The 15,230-nt window shown below is 35.0% G+C and overlaps 1 protein-coding gene across 25 annotated transcripts in view; it reads left to right on the top strand.

Moving 5' to 3' along the window:
• Nucleotides 1–15,230, top strand: part of CCDC171 (coiled-coil domain containing 171) — a 161,685-nt gene that overhangs the window by 70,631 nt on the left and 75,824 nt on the right. For 16 of the 25 annotated variants that reach the window (XM_085566918.1, XM_085566923.1, XM_085566933.1 and 13 more), the window contains 5 exons: nucleotides 3,893–4,397; nucleotides 5,161–5,277; nucleotides 9,411–9,700; nucleotides 10,370–10,549; nucleotides 12,198–12,383. In XM_085566918.1, the coding sequence (XP_085423044.1) occupies nucleotides 3,893–4,397; nucleotides 5,161–5,277; nucleotides 9,411–9,700; nucleotides 10,370–10,549; nucleotides 12,198–12,383 (1,278 nt within the window). Of the gene's footprint in view, nucleotides 1–3,892; nucleotides 4,398–5,160; nucleotides 5,278–9,410; nucleotides 9,701–10,369; nucleotides 10,550–12,197; nucleotides 12,384–13,057; nucleotides 14,601–15,230 lie in introns of those variants that run through there. The other 9 variants (XM_077790231.2, XM_085566912.1, XM_085566915.1 and 6 more) reach the window with 4 other exon arrangements.

The raw sequence follows: 15,230 nt of genomic DNA, 5'->3' as shown, positions 1-15,230 counted from the left end.
GATCTATACATTCCAGGTGTTGCCTCAAGAGAGGCAACTCCACTGCCTCACCTTCTTGGTCTGTCTCTCCTAAATAGCATTTCCTTTATTACAGCATTCCAGTCATGTGAGTTCTCCCACCACATCTCTAATTGTAATGGTCAGAGTCTTTTGACAGCACACAGATCTCTTAATTCCTCCTGTTTGTTACCCATTTTGTGTGCATTGGTGTACAGGCACTCCATGGAAGTAGTTGATTATGTCAATATATCCCAGTGGGAGTGCATAGTTTGTCTTCTGACTATGTCTTTGGATGCATGTACCCTCGGGATGCATCCCCTCTTAAGCATCTTTTGCTGTTTAGGTGATCACTGTACTTCTCACCTTCCCACATGTTTTCTCTGTTGGCCTTGTCCGTGTCCCCCTTTAAATCCAGTTTTAGGCTCTTTTCAGTGAACCCTGCTATGTTCCTTATACTTCTTTGAGCTAGAAGGATCTCATTTGTTGTCAGCAGACTCAGAATCATGTAAACTGACCCATGATCAAAACCCCACAAATTCTGATGGAGCACCACCATTGTGTTCCATTGAAGCCATGTGTTCCTCTGGGATTTTCCTGGCTTTTGCCCCATCATTCCCTGCAGCTGGAAGGACAGAAGAGAACACAGCTTGTGCTCCAGATCCCTTGACCAGTTATCCCAAGGCCCTGAAGTGAGGCCCTTGATCACTCACAGCCTTTTTATTGGGACTTTGTTGCTACCCACCTGGTAAACAGTTAATAGGGTAGTTAGGGATCAGTTGGCAGTTTCTTGGTGATATCTCTTCTTTGGGCTGCATGGAGGCAACATACTTCTGTATAGGTTAATTCTGGTTGGCATATTGGGCTCTTCATTTCTCTAAAAAAGGAGTCACTACTGTCGTTCTTTTTTTTCTTAATTGAGGAAATCAGGATGTAGGGGGTAGGCTACCTTGTCCTAGATAATCGGTCCACCCTAGAGGGACTTTCATCCACATGCTTATTTCCTTGATTCTGAGATTCCAGGGCCCCATACCTGTTGCATAAGAGCACCTGGGACGTTTCCATTCACCTCTGTCTCTAAGGTCCCATGCTACCTGGTGGTGAGAGGGTGAGGGATTCATGGCTTCATGTGAAGTGGACAGTGGGTGCATTTTTCTGAGGTGTGGTAGAATGTGGATCCACCACTTGGTCTCTTCCTCAGACTCCCTAATTCTTCTTTGTTTTTCTACTTTGTCTCTCAGCTCCAGCATTAAGCTTTGTAAGTCATCCACCTGATCACAAATCACACAGCTGTTGTCTCTGCTGCCCTGAGAGCAGCGCCAGGTTCCATCATTCCCTGCAGCCTGAGACCCAGACTCTTGCACAGTTTCTTGGACACTCTGTCTGGGTTGCTCCATCCTTTCTGGTGTGCACAGAGGAAGTAACTTGTCCAAACAAACACCACACCTTAGCTGAGAGTGAAGATTACCAACTGAGCTAAGTGCATGGGTTGTCAGTGCCCCAGTGCCTGTCTTGCTTGCCCTGTGAGTGAAAACAGTGTGATGGTGCCCTGGCTCATGTTTCATGCTGTTTGTCCTCTCTATTCATTGTGTTCCTGCTTGCCTGCCCTCCCTGGGGGCAGCTTTAGTACATGTGGGGGTGAGTCTTGTCTCTTCTACTGCCATCTATGCTCAGCTCTCCAAAAGAAAAAAATGTTTTGAAATCTCTGTGTATATTTCTAGTTTTCAGTTCTGTTTCCATGCCAGAATAAAGGCTAAGGGTAGCAAGAAGTAGGATAAAAGAGTTTTGCTAGTAGCACCTGATATTTTGTTGAGGTTTCTTGGAATTGATGAAGCTCTGCAACCCAGTGAGGTGCCCCTCAAATCTCAAACACCAAAGGAAACCAGCTTGCCAATGTTTAGGAAGATAAGTCTATGTTTCTTTCAAGAACCATGCTTTCAAGCTTTAAAGAAAACTCTAGAAACAGTATCTGTGTAGCAAAAGAAATTATTAACCAGTAAAAGAAAGGTCTATTTTCTTGAAAAAGTTACATTTCTGAAGTCAGAGGTTGTCTTATTTACTTTTGCATATTACCATATCACAAAAAGCATTAAAGAAGCACTTTAATTAGCAAGTGCAGTGAATGTTGGTATTGCTATCCAGCAGCCCTGTAGGGATCAGTTTGTTTACTTTGATATTGGCCTTTCACCTGTGATGGCCAGAAACCATAGGTTGTTTTCTAAATTTGGCTTACCTTTTCAGTTCCTTCCAGCCATGCTATCAGGGTTTTTATCTATAAAAATCAAACATTGTAAATAATGCAGTAGCACTGAAAGTATTGTTCATGTTCTTACTTTATTTCAGCATAGTAAAGTGACATATGCCTGTAAATTGCATTTTGAAATGAAATCATTTAGTGGCCTCTATTTTTGTAATACTTGAAGTATTTTAATAGTATTACAAATTCTTTCCCTTCCAAAAAAAAAAAAAAAAAAAAAAATTTATTTAGTCAAAGACATTTTGAACTGACTAGAGTATATGTCTATAGAAGCGTGGAATCTTCTATTTTCATTCTCGGGATAGCTGTGTATTTTTTTTCTGTTTTGTACTTGAAGAATGAAAGAGGTAAAAGAAACTAGGGTGCCTTGCTCAGCACTAGTTTGGAACCTGTAACAAATAGAATGCAGGAGAATATGGCTGGATTATACCAGTTTGCTTCTTTTTAGACTACTGCTACAGGAATACTGTCACTCTATGTTCAACAAAATTATCTGTAGCTTTAAGAGAGTTATCTGAAACTTAGCAAAATCCTCAGTTTTCATCATCGTATGGACTTGTAATTCTATCCATGTTTGCTATTTTGCGACCATGTGTTGTAGCTGAAGCATTAGCATTTAACTTGAGCTAGTACCTTCTTTGTCAACAGTGCCTAAAATGTATTAGATCCCTATACCAGTGGAGCCTGTTTAAATTTAGTCACTGTTTCAATCACAGCATACTCTTAGGCATCATGAACCCAGTTTAAGTCTCTGAGGTCACTTAGAGCTCTCACCATAGTGTCTTGATTATAGTACTGCAGTCTGCATCCTCTAACTGTAGTCCTGGCATTTCCTGACTTGTTATCATTTTCATTTCTCTATACCAGCTTGCTATTTTAAATCTCCCTCTTTCCCTATTTCAGGGCATTTAGAGGAAAAAAAATGTTTTACAACTTAAAAAATCTATTATGGCACTAGGCAGAATAAAAACATCTGTATTACACTGTTCTTCTGAAAACTTAGTTCTGTATGAGACCTAATTAATCTGTGAATATATAAGTAGGGGGTTGATTACAAAGTAATTAAGAAATCACCTTTACTTCCCCTTTTCCAGCTGCTGCCAATCTGTCTATGTTTATGTTCCAGAGCCTTCCTTATTTTTTTCCTCTCCCTTATACTAATTTTATTTCTTCTTTGTAGAGCAATGGTTTTTCTGAAATTGGAGCATGTAATTGCTTACTAAGCAATCATTGTTAAGTCAACTGATAAACTGCATTGTGGACAACTAGGTGCAGGCTATTGGAGAACTAAGGGTTATCATCAGGAGCCAGGAATCCATTTGTAACTGAAGACTTTGTTTGTTACTTACTTTGTTAGTAAGTTACTAAGTTGAAAGTAACATACTTTGTTACTTTCTTTGTTCTCTTGTATCATGTTGTTTAACTGTTAGGAGATAGTTTTATTTTCATTACTAACATATTTGTTCATTGTGTGTTACTTGAATGTGAAGAAGAAAGAAGGCATTTTCTTTTATCTTTTGTCTAGGTAAAAATGATTTTGTTAAGTAGAAAAACTTTTCGTAAATATTTCTTCTGGTTTTTTTTTTTTTTTTTTTTTTTTTTTTTTTTTGTTTTTTTTTTTTTTCCCTCTGATCCCAGGAATACCAAGAAGCAGCAGAGAAAAATAAGGAAAAAATTTATGTACTTGAAAAAAGTAAAGAGAAATTGGCTCTTGAAAACACTTCTGTGAAAAAGATGTTAACACAGTTTCAGAAGGAGCATTCCTCACTCCTGGCAGGCTGTGCACTCTTAGCTGGTGCCCTGTATCCTCTGTATCGCCGACTGTGTGCTATGTCTTCCCAAAGAGACCTTCTCCAGGATCAAATGAACATATATGAATTAGTGAACCAGAAGATTAGGACCCTAGTTCATGCTCTCTCTGATGATAAGGGAAACACTGAAGATGAAGCAAAACTAAAGAAAAGAAAATCCCAGGGCCTAATTTATGTATTCCGAAGAGCTGTGATTGCAGTTTTGGCAGCCAACAGACTTAAGGTTTTAGCACAGTCTTCTAGTTCCCTCTTCACCTGGACAAATGGCTTAAAAGAAGGCATTGGAATTCCAGTTTGTGTAGGAGAATCCAAAGGCAAGCGTAATCTGTTAAGTAAGCTGATTTTTTTTCTTCTTTGATAAATGTTGTATCAAAAGACATGGCTAGTGAATAACATATAGTAATATTATTTATAACAGAGTGTAAATATAAATTTAATGACATTTTATCAAATGTAATTTCTAAATTTGTAACTTTTAGATAACTTAATAAATGTATTTCCCCTTAAAGGAATTAGTAATTAATTGCTTAGTCTGTTTAGCAATGCAAGTAAAGTTGCAACTACACACATGAGCACCATTGTTTGATATCCTCAATATTTGCATTGTAGATTTCGGAACTAGGTGCCACTGCATCTGCTCTATGTGATAAATTTCTTGAAATGTTCCTACATTATTTGCCACCAACATTATTTTTTGGGAACATGTATTCTCTTCTTTTATTAAAAACTTGCAGTACTTATTTCCTACTGAAAAATGTAAAAAAAAATCTTACTGATTCAGGTAAAATATTAATGTAAGATTTCTGTATTTCCTTTAGTGGAAATACATAGTCGTCTTAGTCTCTTTCTGTTACCAAAACCAGCTTATGCCTCCCTCTACAAGGAAAAATAGTATAAAAAATGTTTCACAAACTAGAATGCTAATCTATTTTTCTGGTTTAGTGCCAGTGAAATCGTATTAAATACAGTCTAAATTGTCCTGAAAATAGTCTGTGGCTTATGCAGTTCTAGCTTTTCATCAATTTCTGAAAAAGGAAGTAGTGTGCCTTATCTAAGTTATTTAGTTATATTGGTAACTGCAATTCTATTCCATAGGTTGTGAAGAGGAACAGCTTGACTGTGTGGAAGTACTCAGCTGGTTTGCTAGTTCCAACCTCCTTGCTGCAATAATCAGTTCTGTCACTGAATTGCAGGATGTTGTTAACAAACCAGGTAATTTTAAGAGTATATTATTATAGTTGTAGATTTAAAAAATAATCAGGGTGGTTACATCATCTCCATTTTTAGGATTTATTTAAACTATTCTGGATCAAATCTCCTGAGAGCTGTATTGATGGAACAGATTGAATTTTCTTTAATTGGTGAAGTGATACTTTATCCTTTTGGTATATAGAGTCATAGGAACAGAAGGATGGAGAGTGCTTTTAGAAAGCATAGAAACCATTCTGCCTGTTTGATTGTGAGATATTAAAAATAATCTACACCACAGAAATAGATATTTGGCTAACCTGTTTTTAAAAGCTTAGCCTGAAAAGTAGGCTAAGCTTTTAAATTAAGTAACTCTTACAAGGTTCCTAGTTACCTTCTCCATCTGGTTTAATATTAAAGAAGTGTTTTCCTGGAGCTCAACCTGATATTTTTCCATAGAGAAAATCTATGTAATTTTGTTTTTATTTGATTTGTGTATTTCTTAAGTGCCAGGTCTAAAACTGGTGCATCTTTGACTTGGGACATTACAGCTACTGACTGAAAGGAAATAATTTCCTACTGTGTTTTATATAATATGAATTTAGTAGTTCCAAATCTGGAAAACAGTGAATTTCATGGATAATATATTTGTGTGTTTTACTTGCTATCTTAGAGTTTTGGAGAGAGAAAAAAATGTTTTCAGTTTATACAATGCATAGCAGTCCTTATTTTATGTTTCTGCAGTCTTCCCTCTCAAGTTTGTGTTTAATTAGGTTTGTGTCTATATTTCCTAATTTTCTCAGTCTTTGCTTGTGTAGAACTTTACTATGCCTATGAAAAATTGTAGTGTCAGTCTCTGGAAATATCACCTCATGATTCCCAGCTGTTAACTGTTTTCCTTAATTTATTTGCAGCGAGAACTGATGTAAGATTTTGCTTGGTTCTCTGCTTTGCTGCCATCCTTAGTTCTTTAGTAACTTGTAGTTTTAAAATACCAACACTTCTGTCACAGAATGAAGTATGTTTAAGGAGGGATAATTTATATGAATAGACAGAAGTAGCAGGACAGGGATAAGATGCTTCATTTCTCAGAAGCTTAAATAGCAAACCAGTACCAGAAGACATTGAAACAAGTGTTTTGATTCAGTTTCAGAAGCTCTCTGCTTTGGTCATCCTGTTTTCAGTACCTTAAATTTATATCCTTACAAAGCAAAGTTTGAACTGTATTTCAGAATATATATAGGGTTTATGCTGCAAGTGTTCCTGTGCACACAGTAGGAATAGCAAATTGAAGACAAAATGAGAGAAATGCAGCAGCAGCATGGATCTGCTGAAGCAACTGGTTAGAAAACCCTAAACATCATGATATTTTGGCAGTTTGAAGTATGTGAGAATTCTGCTGGTCTGTATTTACTAGATATTGCTGCACTCAACACAGACTTGATTTTGAGAATTAGGAAGAAGCATGCGGGGAATGTTATGGCCACAGTCAGTTTGGTGATTCTTTCATGTCTTATCTCTATTTAAGTGATTTCCACAGAAACTCAAGGTCTAACTGCTCATGTATTACTTGGAATCCTATTGCTCATGAGATCAAGTCTCCTAAGAATCTTTGGTTCAAAAAATAGTAATAAATAATAAAGTTTGATATTAAATTTCTGGAAGTGTTAAAGTAATTAGGCTGTAAAGGAATATATTTGAAAGTTTCCAAACTTAGAAAATTAGATTATGTTCTATAAGTAATATTTTAAGTAGGACTTAAATCTTCAAACTGACTTAGCTTATGTTGAATTTCTTAAAATATTGTAAATAGGCAATCCTTTCATATCTCTAAATAATGGCAGTTCCAGATTAGACTATACATCACAGGAGAGAGTGCTACAAGAAGGTGCTCTCTGGATCATCAAGATGGAATGATTCATTGTCTTAGAAATTATGTTTAAAAATGCCTAGGTTGGGACCATTTGAGGCAGCTGAAAAAATTAAATCAAACCAAACTCAGATGACACTGGAATATATGGGCCTGTGTGCTCTGATTTGAGGCACCTTTTTCAATCTTTTAAATAAGTGGTTTTGGTTTGACATTGATGATCGTTTCCCTGCATACTGTTAGTTAGTTTGGGTCTCATCCCAGCATGTCTTGGAAGGATCTTTTTTCTTCAATTTCAATGCAAGTTCATTGCAGTGTTAGAGTTTCTTAGTTTGTTTTGGATTTTTCTGTAAGGTTAGATTTTAGATTTATTTGAACAAAATCTGTACTATCATAAACCAGAGACAGTAACAGCCAATGTTTTCCATGCAAATTTCACAAATTGTTATGTATACAAAGCTTTAAAAGTTTGACATGAACATTTTAGTCTTGCATAGTACAAAGTTAATCCTACTGACTGATGTTCAATTTCACCAAAACAGAATAAACAAGAATTTTTTTTTCATCTTTCAATGAAATAATGACATATCAAGAAACAATACATGCTTCTGTCAGGAAAACAATTTCATAACCTGAGATAGCAAGTGAAAATACTGGGAAAAGTGAAGGAACAGTAGCTCATTGGGCTAATTTATTCTATATATAACAAAAATCACGGCAAAGGACAGTTTTTGACAAGGTTTTGGCATCACCTTACATGGAAGGCCATAAAAATGTTCTAGTTTTAATTTTAGGTTAATTTAACTAATTGTTCAACTAGTGAATGCATTCTGACTGGAGAATTGAAATAGCAGTTTTTTCTGGGTATGAAAAAAATATTTTCTTTAAATTGCAAAGGATGTTATTTGAAGTGTAAGATAAAAATGCTTCATAAGATTTTTAACTAAAAAGGTGCTATCTTAGTCATGAAGAAAAGACAAATCTACTAGTCACTGAGGTTATGGAGAGTGTGTACTCAAAAATGATACTCCAGTTAAGCACTGGAATCATTGTAGTGATGCTATTTCAAAACCAAGCAGGCAAATGGCTTTGAAAATAAAATATTTGATTTTTTCATGTGCTTTTTTTTTTATTGCATACAGATAAATCTCAACGTCACATATAAATTACTTCTTTACAACGAGAATTGTAATAAAAATATATCAATAATCATGCTTTGTTTGCTTTGTATCTCTGACTTTTTCCTTCACAGTCTATAAACAGAAATTCTTTAACTTAAGCCAGGGTTATTTTTTTTCTGTTTATACTCTTAAGTAAATATTTTAGTTCACTGCAGCAACAGGAGATCTGCTGTACTACTGAATGTAAATAAGCTCTTCTATGCTTGTCATCTTGCACTGATAGTATCATAAGACAAGTAATGACAGATTAAGACCTGCCTAGCAGAGGGAAAACTAAATTACAAGACTTTTATTAAGGCATAAATAAACCTATTAACTGTTATCTGGAATACCAATTAGTGGAAGGAGCACTGACAATTTTATTTATCAACATTAAACACAATTATTAATTACAGACCTGACGAATCTAGCAGTAAGCAGGACATGTTGGGTGTGCTGGGGCCTTAAGTCCATTATATGAGAAGGATGATTACCAAAATCCTGTGGGAAAATACGTAATTGTAGCTGTAAAATTTTAATTGCCTTGGAATAAGGTAAATTATATTCTCTTGTCTAAGAATATAAATAGTATGGCATTAAGGTACCAAGCCTCACTAATTTTCAACAGCAAATGATTTAGACATCTGTAGAAGGGAGGGAGGAGAAATAGGAAACCCTCACAAATTTGCATTGTAAATATTACAGAAAGTGTTTTACCATGTGCTATCACTTCTGACTTACTTGGCCTGACTTCCATTTGCTTGCATCTGTCTTGTATGTTTTCTGAATTACAAAATTAGAACACTAAAGAAAGCCTTAAAAAGTATGGTATTGGAGAACATGATAATAACTGGACAAGTAGTCTGTGACAAATCCTATTCTTTAGGCTCTTATTCTACCCTCCCATTTGTAAATTGATAGGAGTAGACTTTTCATAGCTAAATACACAATTTATCTTGAAGTCTCTCTCTGAGACTTGTACTCAATCTTCCTGTCCTTAATGGAAAATTTCTATTGAGTATCTTAGAGATATTGTTTGTTGTGTTTTCTTTTGCTGAAAGAAACTGGAGCTAAAAACATACTTGATGCTTCTTTTCTTTGTTTTGGTTTGGCTTTTGTTGTTGTAGGGTGTTTTTTGTTTGACTGTTTGGGGGTTTTGTTTGTCTTTGTTTTTTGGTTTTTTTTTAAAGGTACAAAGTCCTGGGTTTCTGGAAAGTTACTGTTAAGTGCAGCCAGGAATTCGTTTTCAAAACTTATGGACAAGCTGAATGTTATAATGGAGACGGTTCCATTAGACCACAGCAAGTACATTACTGATCTGGAGAAAGACTCCTTGTTACAGAGCCTGGCTCATGGACTTAATAAAATAAATACCCAGGCCCTGGAAGCTGGATTGTGTGACAGAGTATCCAGTATGGTATGCATAATTATAGTCCTACTTCATGTAAGCAGTAGGTTCATGGTCTAAGTGTTAGGATGAAGCTCTCTTGATAGTACCATTATTTTGTTTCAGTTTATGAGATTGTTACATTGAAGTCAACTATGTAGACATTAGATTCCCAACAACAAGAAGCATTAGAGCATGAATATATTTTTTTCTTTTATGTCAAATAATTTTAAGAAGAGATTTGATGCATCCAAGAAAAAGGGTTTTTAAGGTTCTTTCAAAGTAGTACTGCTTTGTAGGAACTAACTTGCTTTTGGCTTCAACTAAATGTTATGGAGTTGTCTTTTTGTTGTGTTTTTTGGGGAGGCTTTTTTTTTCTGTTTTCTAATGCTTTGTGTTCCATTTTTCAGTAAAGATCGCCTTCTTCCCTATAATCAGAGGGAATAGAGAAAGCTTCTGAAATAACTGGTCTTTTATTGTGGGCCTTACATTAAAATAGTACTTCCTTGAAAACAGAATTTTCAGTTACCCTCAAGAGTATGAAGGTGAAACAGGTTCACTTTTTTGCACTCTCGTGCATCTTAGAGATGGTGGACAAAATGAGAGCTTTGTTTAATTTGCTTGGGTACTACATGTGACACTTTTATTGATAAACTAGCTCATGTTAAAGCACATAAATTTGTTTCTGATTGTTAACAGAAAAACATAGAATCCTTGCAAAAGCAAATATTTGAATTTACACAAAGACTTCATACAGCAGAAGTGGAACGTCGCTCACTGCGCCTACGACTTGCAGAATTCAAATTGAATTTCAGTGAGATAAAAAAGAAAGCAGACAAAGCACAGAGGCTACAAGAACAGTTAAATATGCTTAAGCAAGTAAGTATATTTGATTTAGAGATGACTGTTTATAAGACATGTTTTTGTGTGTTCTTTTGAAAAATAAGTATAAAATCATTCTAATGTTAAAAGAATTTTCCAGAAGGTTTGAAGTCAGATGTGTTTAGAAAGGCTGAGAGTTTCTTTTTGATTTGTAGAATGAGGTGCTCTTGTAAATTATTTGTTTGGTCTTCAGCAACCAGGTTTTCTTCTGTATGTTGAAAATGTTGATGTGATTTATATACCCAAAAAGCATTTATAGATCCCACTTCAGCAGATTAAAGTCAGCTGCCATAAGAGTATTGAATAAGTGTGGTCATGAGAACTTCAAGAAGTATAAACTCTGTGTGGATATTGCTGAATATTATTACAGACATCTACTGTATCTTTGATGCTGGGTTATGCCCTGAGCTAGTCAATGCAAATTTTAGTGTGGCTGTTCCTCTGAAGGACTAAGTTTATGGAAAGTAGAGAAAGGCCCTCTTCTACGTTCCAGCTAGCATATGTGTACCAAATTCCTGTTACTCCTAGCTGTCGCTAATTGATTTACTTACACACTATGCATTCGCTAGCTTTTAAATAGCATTGTCTGACATAAATAAGAAGACACAACAAAAAGGTTCTTTAACTGCTTGAAACCACAGTTTTGTGACTAATGGCCATGGTGATGGAGGGATGATGCTATTTGGTGGGTTCTCAGTTAGAACCCTGTCATATGTACAGAACTGTGCCAGCAGCCCTTGGAGAAACTTGTCTTGCTTAGCATGCTGGAGGTTCACTAAGCACCTTTCCTACTATGCTTATTTCTTGTAGGTTGCATTCAGAATTGAACATATGTTTGAACTATTTCAGCTAGTGAGTGGTTAAGAATTCTCATATGTGCTCAACAGGTACACTGTACAACTAAAACAGCTGTGGCCCAGAAAAAGCAGTGTTTTCTGGAGCTGTGACCTGATACTGAAGCCTAGGTGGTAGACCTGTCAGCATGTCCTAATCAAGACACTTCCAAGCAGAGAGTATTTAACAGATAGTGTCAAATCCATTCTTCTTCCTGTTCCTAGCTGGTAAAACATTGGGGTCTTTAACTCAAACAGACAAAATTATATCTGCTTATCTTTAGTTTTCCTCATTCTCCTCACAGTACTGCTCATGCTGCTCATTATTGCTTATAGTTCTGGGAAAATTGGAAGAAATTATCACAGTTTAGATTGCCATTCAAGTGCTGACAATTATTTTCCTTGAATAACTATTTTGCCTTTCTGGAATACTTTTTGAAAGGAAGAAAGAGTTCAGGAAGACCTTTACAAGGATTAACAAGATATGCACTAAAATGTGGGAAATTGATCTACATATTTGCTTCTAAATACTGGTTCTTAGCAATCTAGGGTGTTAATTTAAATAGAATAGCAAATGCATACTGTTTACTGTAGCCTGAATGCTGTTTTGAAAAAATACAGTGAATAAAGTTGTCTGGCCATGTTATTGCTTGGTGGTCTGTCTTTGAGTTAAAAAATCTAAATAAATAAAAACCTTTAGCATGCTTTTGTTTTAGAATTTAAAGTGGAACTTTAAGTGGAACTTGGGAAGTCAAGTATGTAAACAGGTAAGTATAGTTACATAATAAAGCACAATTTATTTCTCTTATCAGAAATTAATCACCCATGAGAGGTTTGAAAGTGTATGTGAAGAATTAAGTAATGCATTACATCGGGAGCATCGGGCACAATTGCTTTTGAATGAACAAGCACAACAGCTACAGGAGTTAAACAATAAACTAGAATGGCAATCCAGTGAAGAAGCAGATAAAACCCAAGTCTTAAGTGAATCTGTAAAGGTAAGATGATTATTGCTCTTAATTAGGCACCTGAAATTTATTTTTTGATGAATAAGCCAAATGTCATAGTTCTTGTGCAAATAAAATGTAAATGCACACATACTACATACCCATTGACATTTTAGGGTTCTCAGAAACACTTTCAAAATTCTTCAAGGTACAACATCACTTTTCTGCTCCTGAAACTGGGTGGTGTACAGTAATACATGTGAAGTGTCTGAAATTTGTAGGGGACATAAGTGACAGATATAGCTGTCACAAGGTGTTTGCAATTTATAGAAAAACAAATGAAAAAGTAAAGGGATACTGATTTTTGGTAGAGGTCACAATAATATTTTAAAACCTGGATTGTCTTTTTCATTAATATAATCTTAGGATGGAGAATATGTTTGTCAGTTTGGAATATGCAAGGTGACAATAGAGAGAAATCCTTTTTTCATCAGAATTTAGAATTTTCTGTAGACGTAATGAGGGAAAAGATGATGTTATCAGAATCTCTGATGACAAACAAAGGAACAGAGGGAGTATTACAGGTTTGAAACCAGGTGAATGTCTAACATGGGAAGAGAGAAAACTTTATGATGGCTAGTCAGTAATGGGTGGTGACCTGAGCTTGGCAGCTTTTATTTATTTTCTATATAAAGCAAGCTTTGCTGCTTGTGTCTGCTTTTCAGCCCTACTACTGTCTTTCTGTCTCCCAGTATTCTTCTGTGAATTGACAACTGAGCAAAGGGACTGCTTCACCAGCATTTTGACAAATAGAAGCACTTATAATTCTGAGAGAAGAAGTGTCAAGCAGGAGGAGAACCAAAATGATTCCAGCTGCAAAAGTATTAGAAATTTCATAAATATTGAAAATACTATGAAAGTAGATGTCAAGGAGGATGAGTTGCAGCAAAGTAGAAGTGATGTGTAGTGGAGGATGCTGAAGGATGTTGTGAAATTTATTGAGGAGGCTTTTCACTGTTGGTATTGGTTACTAAAAATGCCTTACCTCTCTAAAGGTAAAAGACAGTGACATTTCCAATTTACCTGTTGGTTTTTGTGTGTTTTTTTTTTCCTCCCTCACAATTCCCTAGTTTTGGGTGTTTATTTAAATGGAAGAATAAATGTGCTACTGTTTTTCAATCAGGTTGCTTGTTAATACTGTTGTATGTTCTTTCAGATATAACTGCAGTGTATATATATACACTGTTATTCTTGTGTTTGATTTCTTTGAGAAATGCTTGATTTGAGATTTTTAAATGGCTATTAGTAATATAAAGAAGGGAAGGGCTAGAAGACAAATCCTATTTGAAATCTTATTTTTTGTCTACTTTTTGTACATTAATACATGTTTTTTCACCATGTTTTACTTTTTCTAAAACACACCTTTTCATTTGTTCAGAGGCTGTGAAGAGAAAGGTCAATTGTAGGCAATAAAAATATAGGAGAAACTTTTAAACAAATCTGTTACATAGATTATTAGATACTGAATTATATTCCACAGCTTCTGGTTTTCAATAATTGAAGGCTCTATACAAGTTTTTCTGAGACAGTCATGATCCTAAAATGCATCCTAATTTTGCAGTTCTTTAACAGTTGTTTGCTACTGGAACAATTTTGTTTAATGTAAAATGCTTGGTTATTGCTGAAATCTTTCAAGATATCATGCAATGTAATAGGCGATAGGTGATAAAATAGGTGATAGGATGGAGACAAAGAACATTGACAAAATAAACCTTCGGTCTGAAGTTTACTACTTACAGGTACACTGATTTGGTTTATTACTTTGGAAGTCTCAATCCTTCCCATTGAGCAGTTTTAAACCAATTTTAAGTTGTTGGCTTGTTGCTGTGTACTGTCCCTCAACTTAGATTAATTGATACATCTTTATTTCTTTATGATATTTACTACAAAAGATAGTACAAAATTACATTTTGCTTGTAACAGCATGTATCTGTGACTGTATCAAAAAAGACTGTATCAAAAAAGGAGACAAGAACAATTGTGGTAACATCAAAACATATTAATGATCTTGTGGTCCTCGATTTTTTTTTAGTCATGCAGATACAATTTTGCAATGTATGCATCCTAAGTCATCATTTTACCTTCACTTTTTATCATTGTTTTTACAATTCCAAATGTGTGTTGTGTAAGTATTTTTGAAATTCAAATGGCAGTCTAATATAATACTTTGATCTCAAGGAATAAAAGTGATTCTTAAATTTTGAGCCCTATATCTTTTGGTTTTTAAAATTTAAGAAAAAGTCTCTTTTTCCCACAGTTAACTACCATCCAACCTTGTTCCTGCCTTTATTCACAACAGGAAGAAATGGTCTCTGCCCTGGCATTTTAATTGACAGATCCTTTTCTTTAGCTTAATTGGGTTTTTTGACTTAAAATGTTAGGGTTTTTTTGTGGGGCTTTTTGTAGCTTTCATTTTTCAGTACAGTTAAACAACATAATCTTTGTAATAACCAATCTTGCCCTTGTAAAACTGTTCTTAAAATTGCATGTGGTTTCAAGTGTTTAAATAATACAGAAAAAAAAGAAAATAATTTTTAGCATTGCAGTGTAAAAAACAAAATCGAAAAATATGTCTCCATCTTCATTTTAAGATACAAAATAGTATTACTTGTATAGACTAAAGTGTATATAAAAATTTGGCGAGTCTGGTGGCATACAAGTAAGGTCAGGTAGAGTAGAGTGACATGGAGTGAAAAAAATAGACATGCTTTGAATTCTTTATTAATAATTTTTTAAAAGTAAGAAGAAGAAAATTAGAATATTAGATACCTTCACTTTTGATAGCTTATTTTTAAACTTATTCACAGCAATCAGTAAGGAGATATTTTGGTATTCATG

The sequence above is a fragment of the Lonchura striata genome, chromosome Z (assembly GCF_050655825.1).
Source record: "Lonchura striata isolate lonStrDom1 chromosome Z, ASM5065582v1, whole genome shotgun sequence".
NCBI classification, from domain to species: Eukaryota; Metazoa; Chordata; class Aves; order Passeriformes; family Estrildidae; genus Lonchura; species Lonchura striata.
The sequence above is the reverse complement of the archived record's forward strand: the minus strand, read 5'-3'. Positions and strand labels throughout refer to the sequence as shown.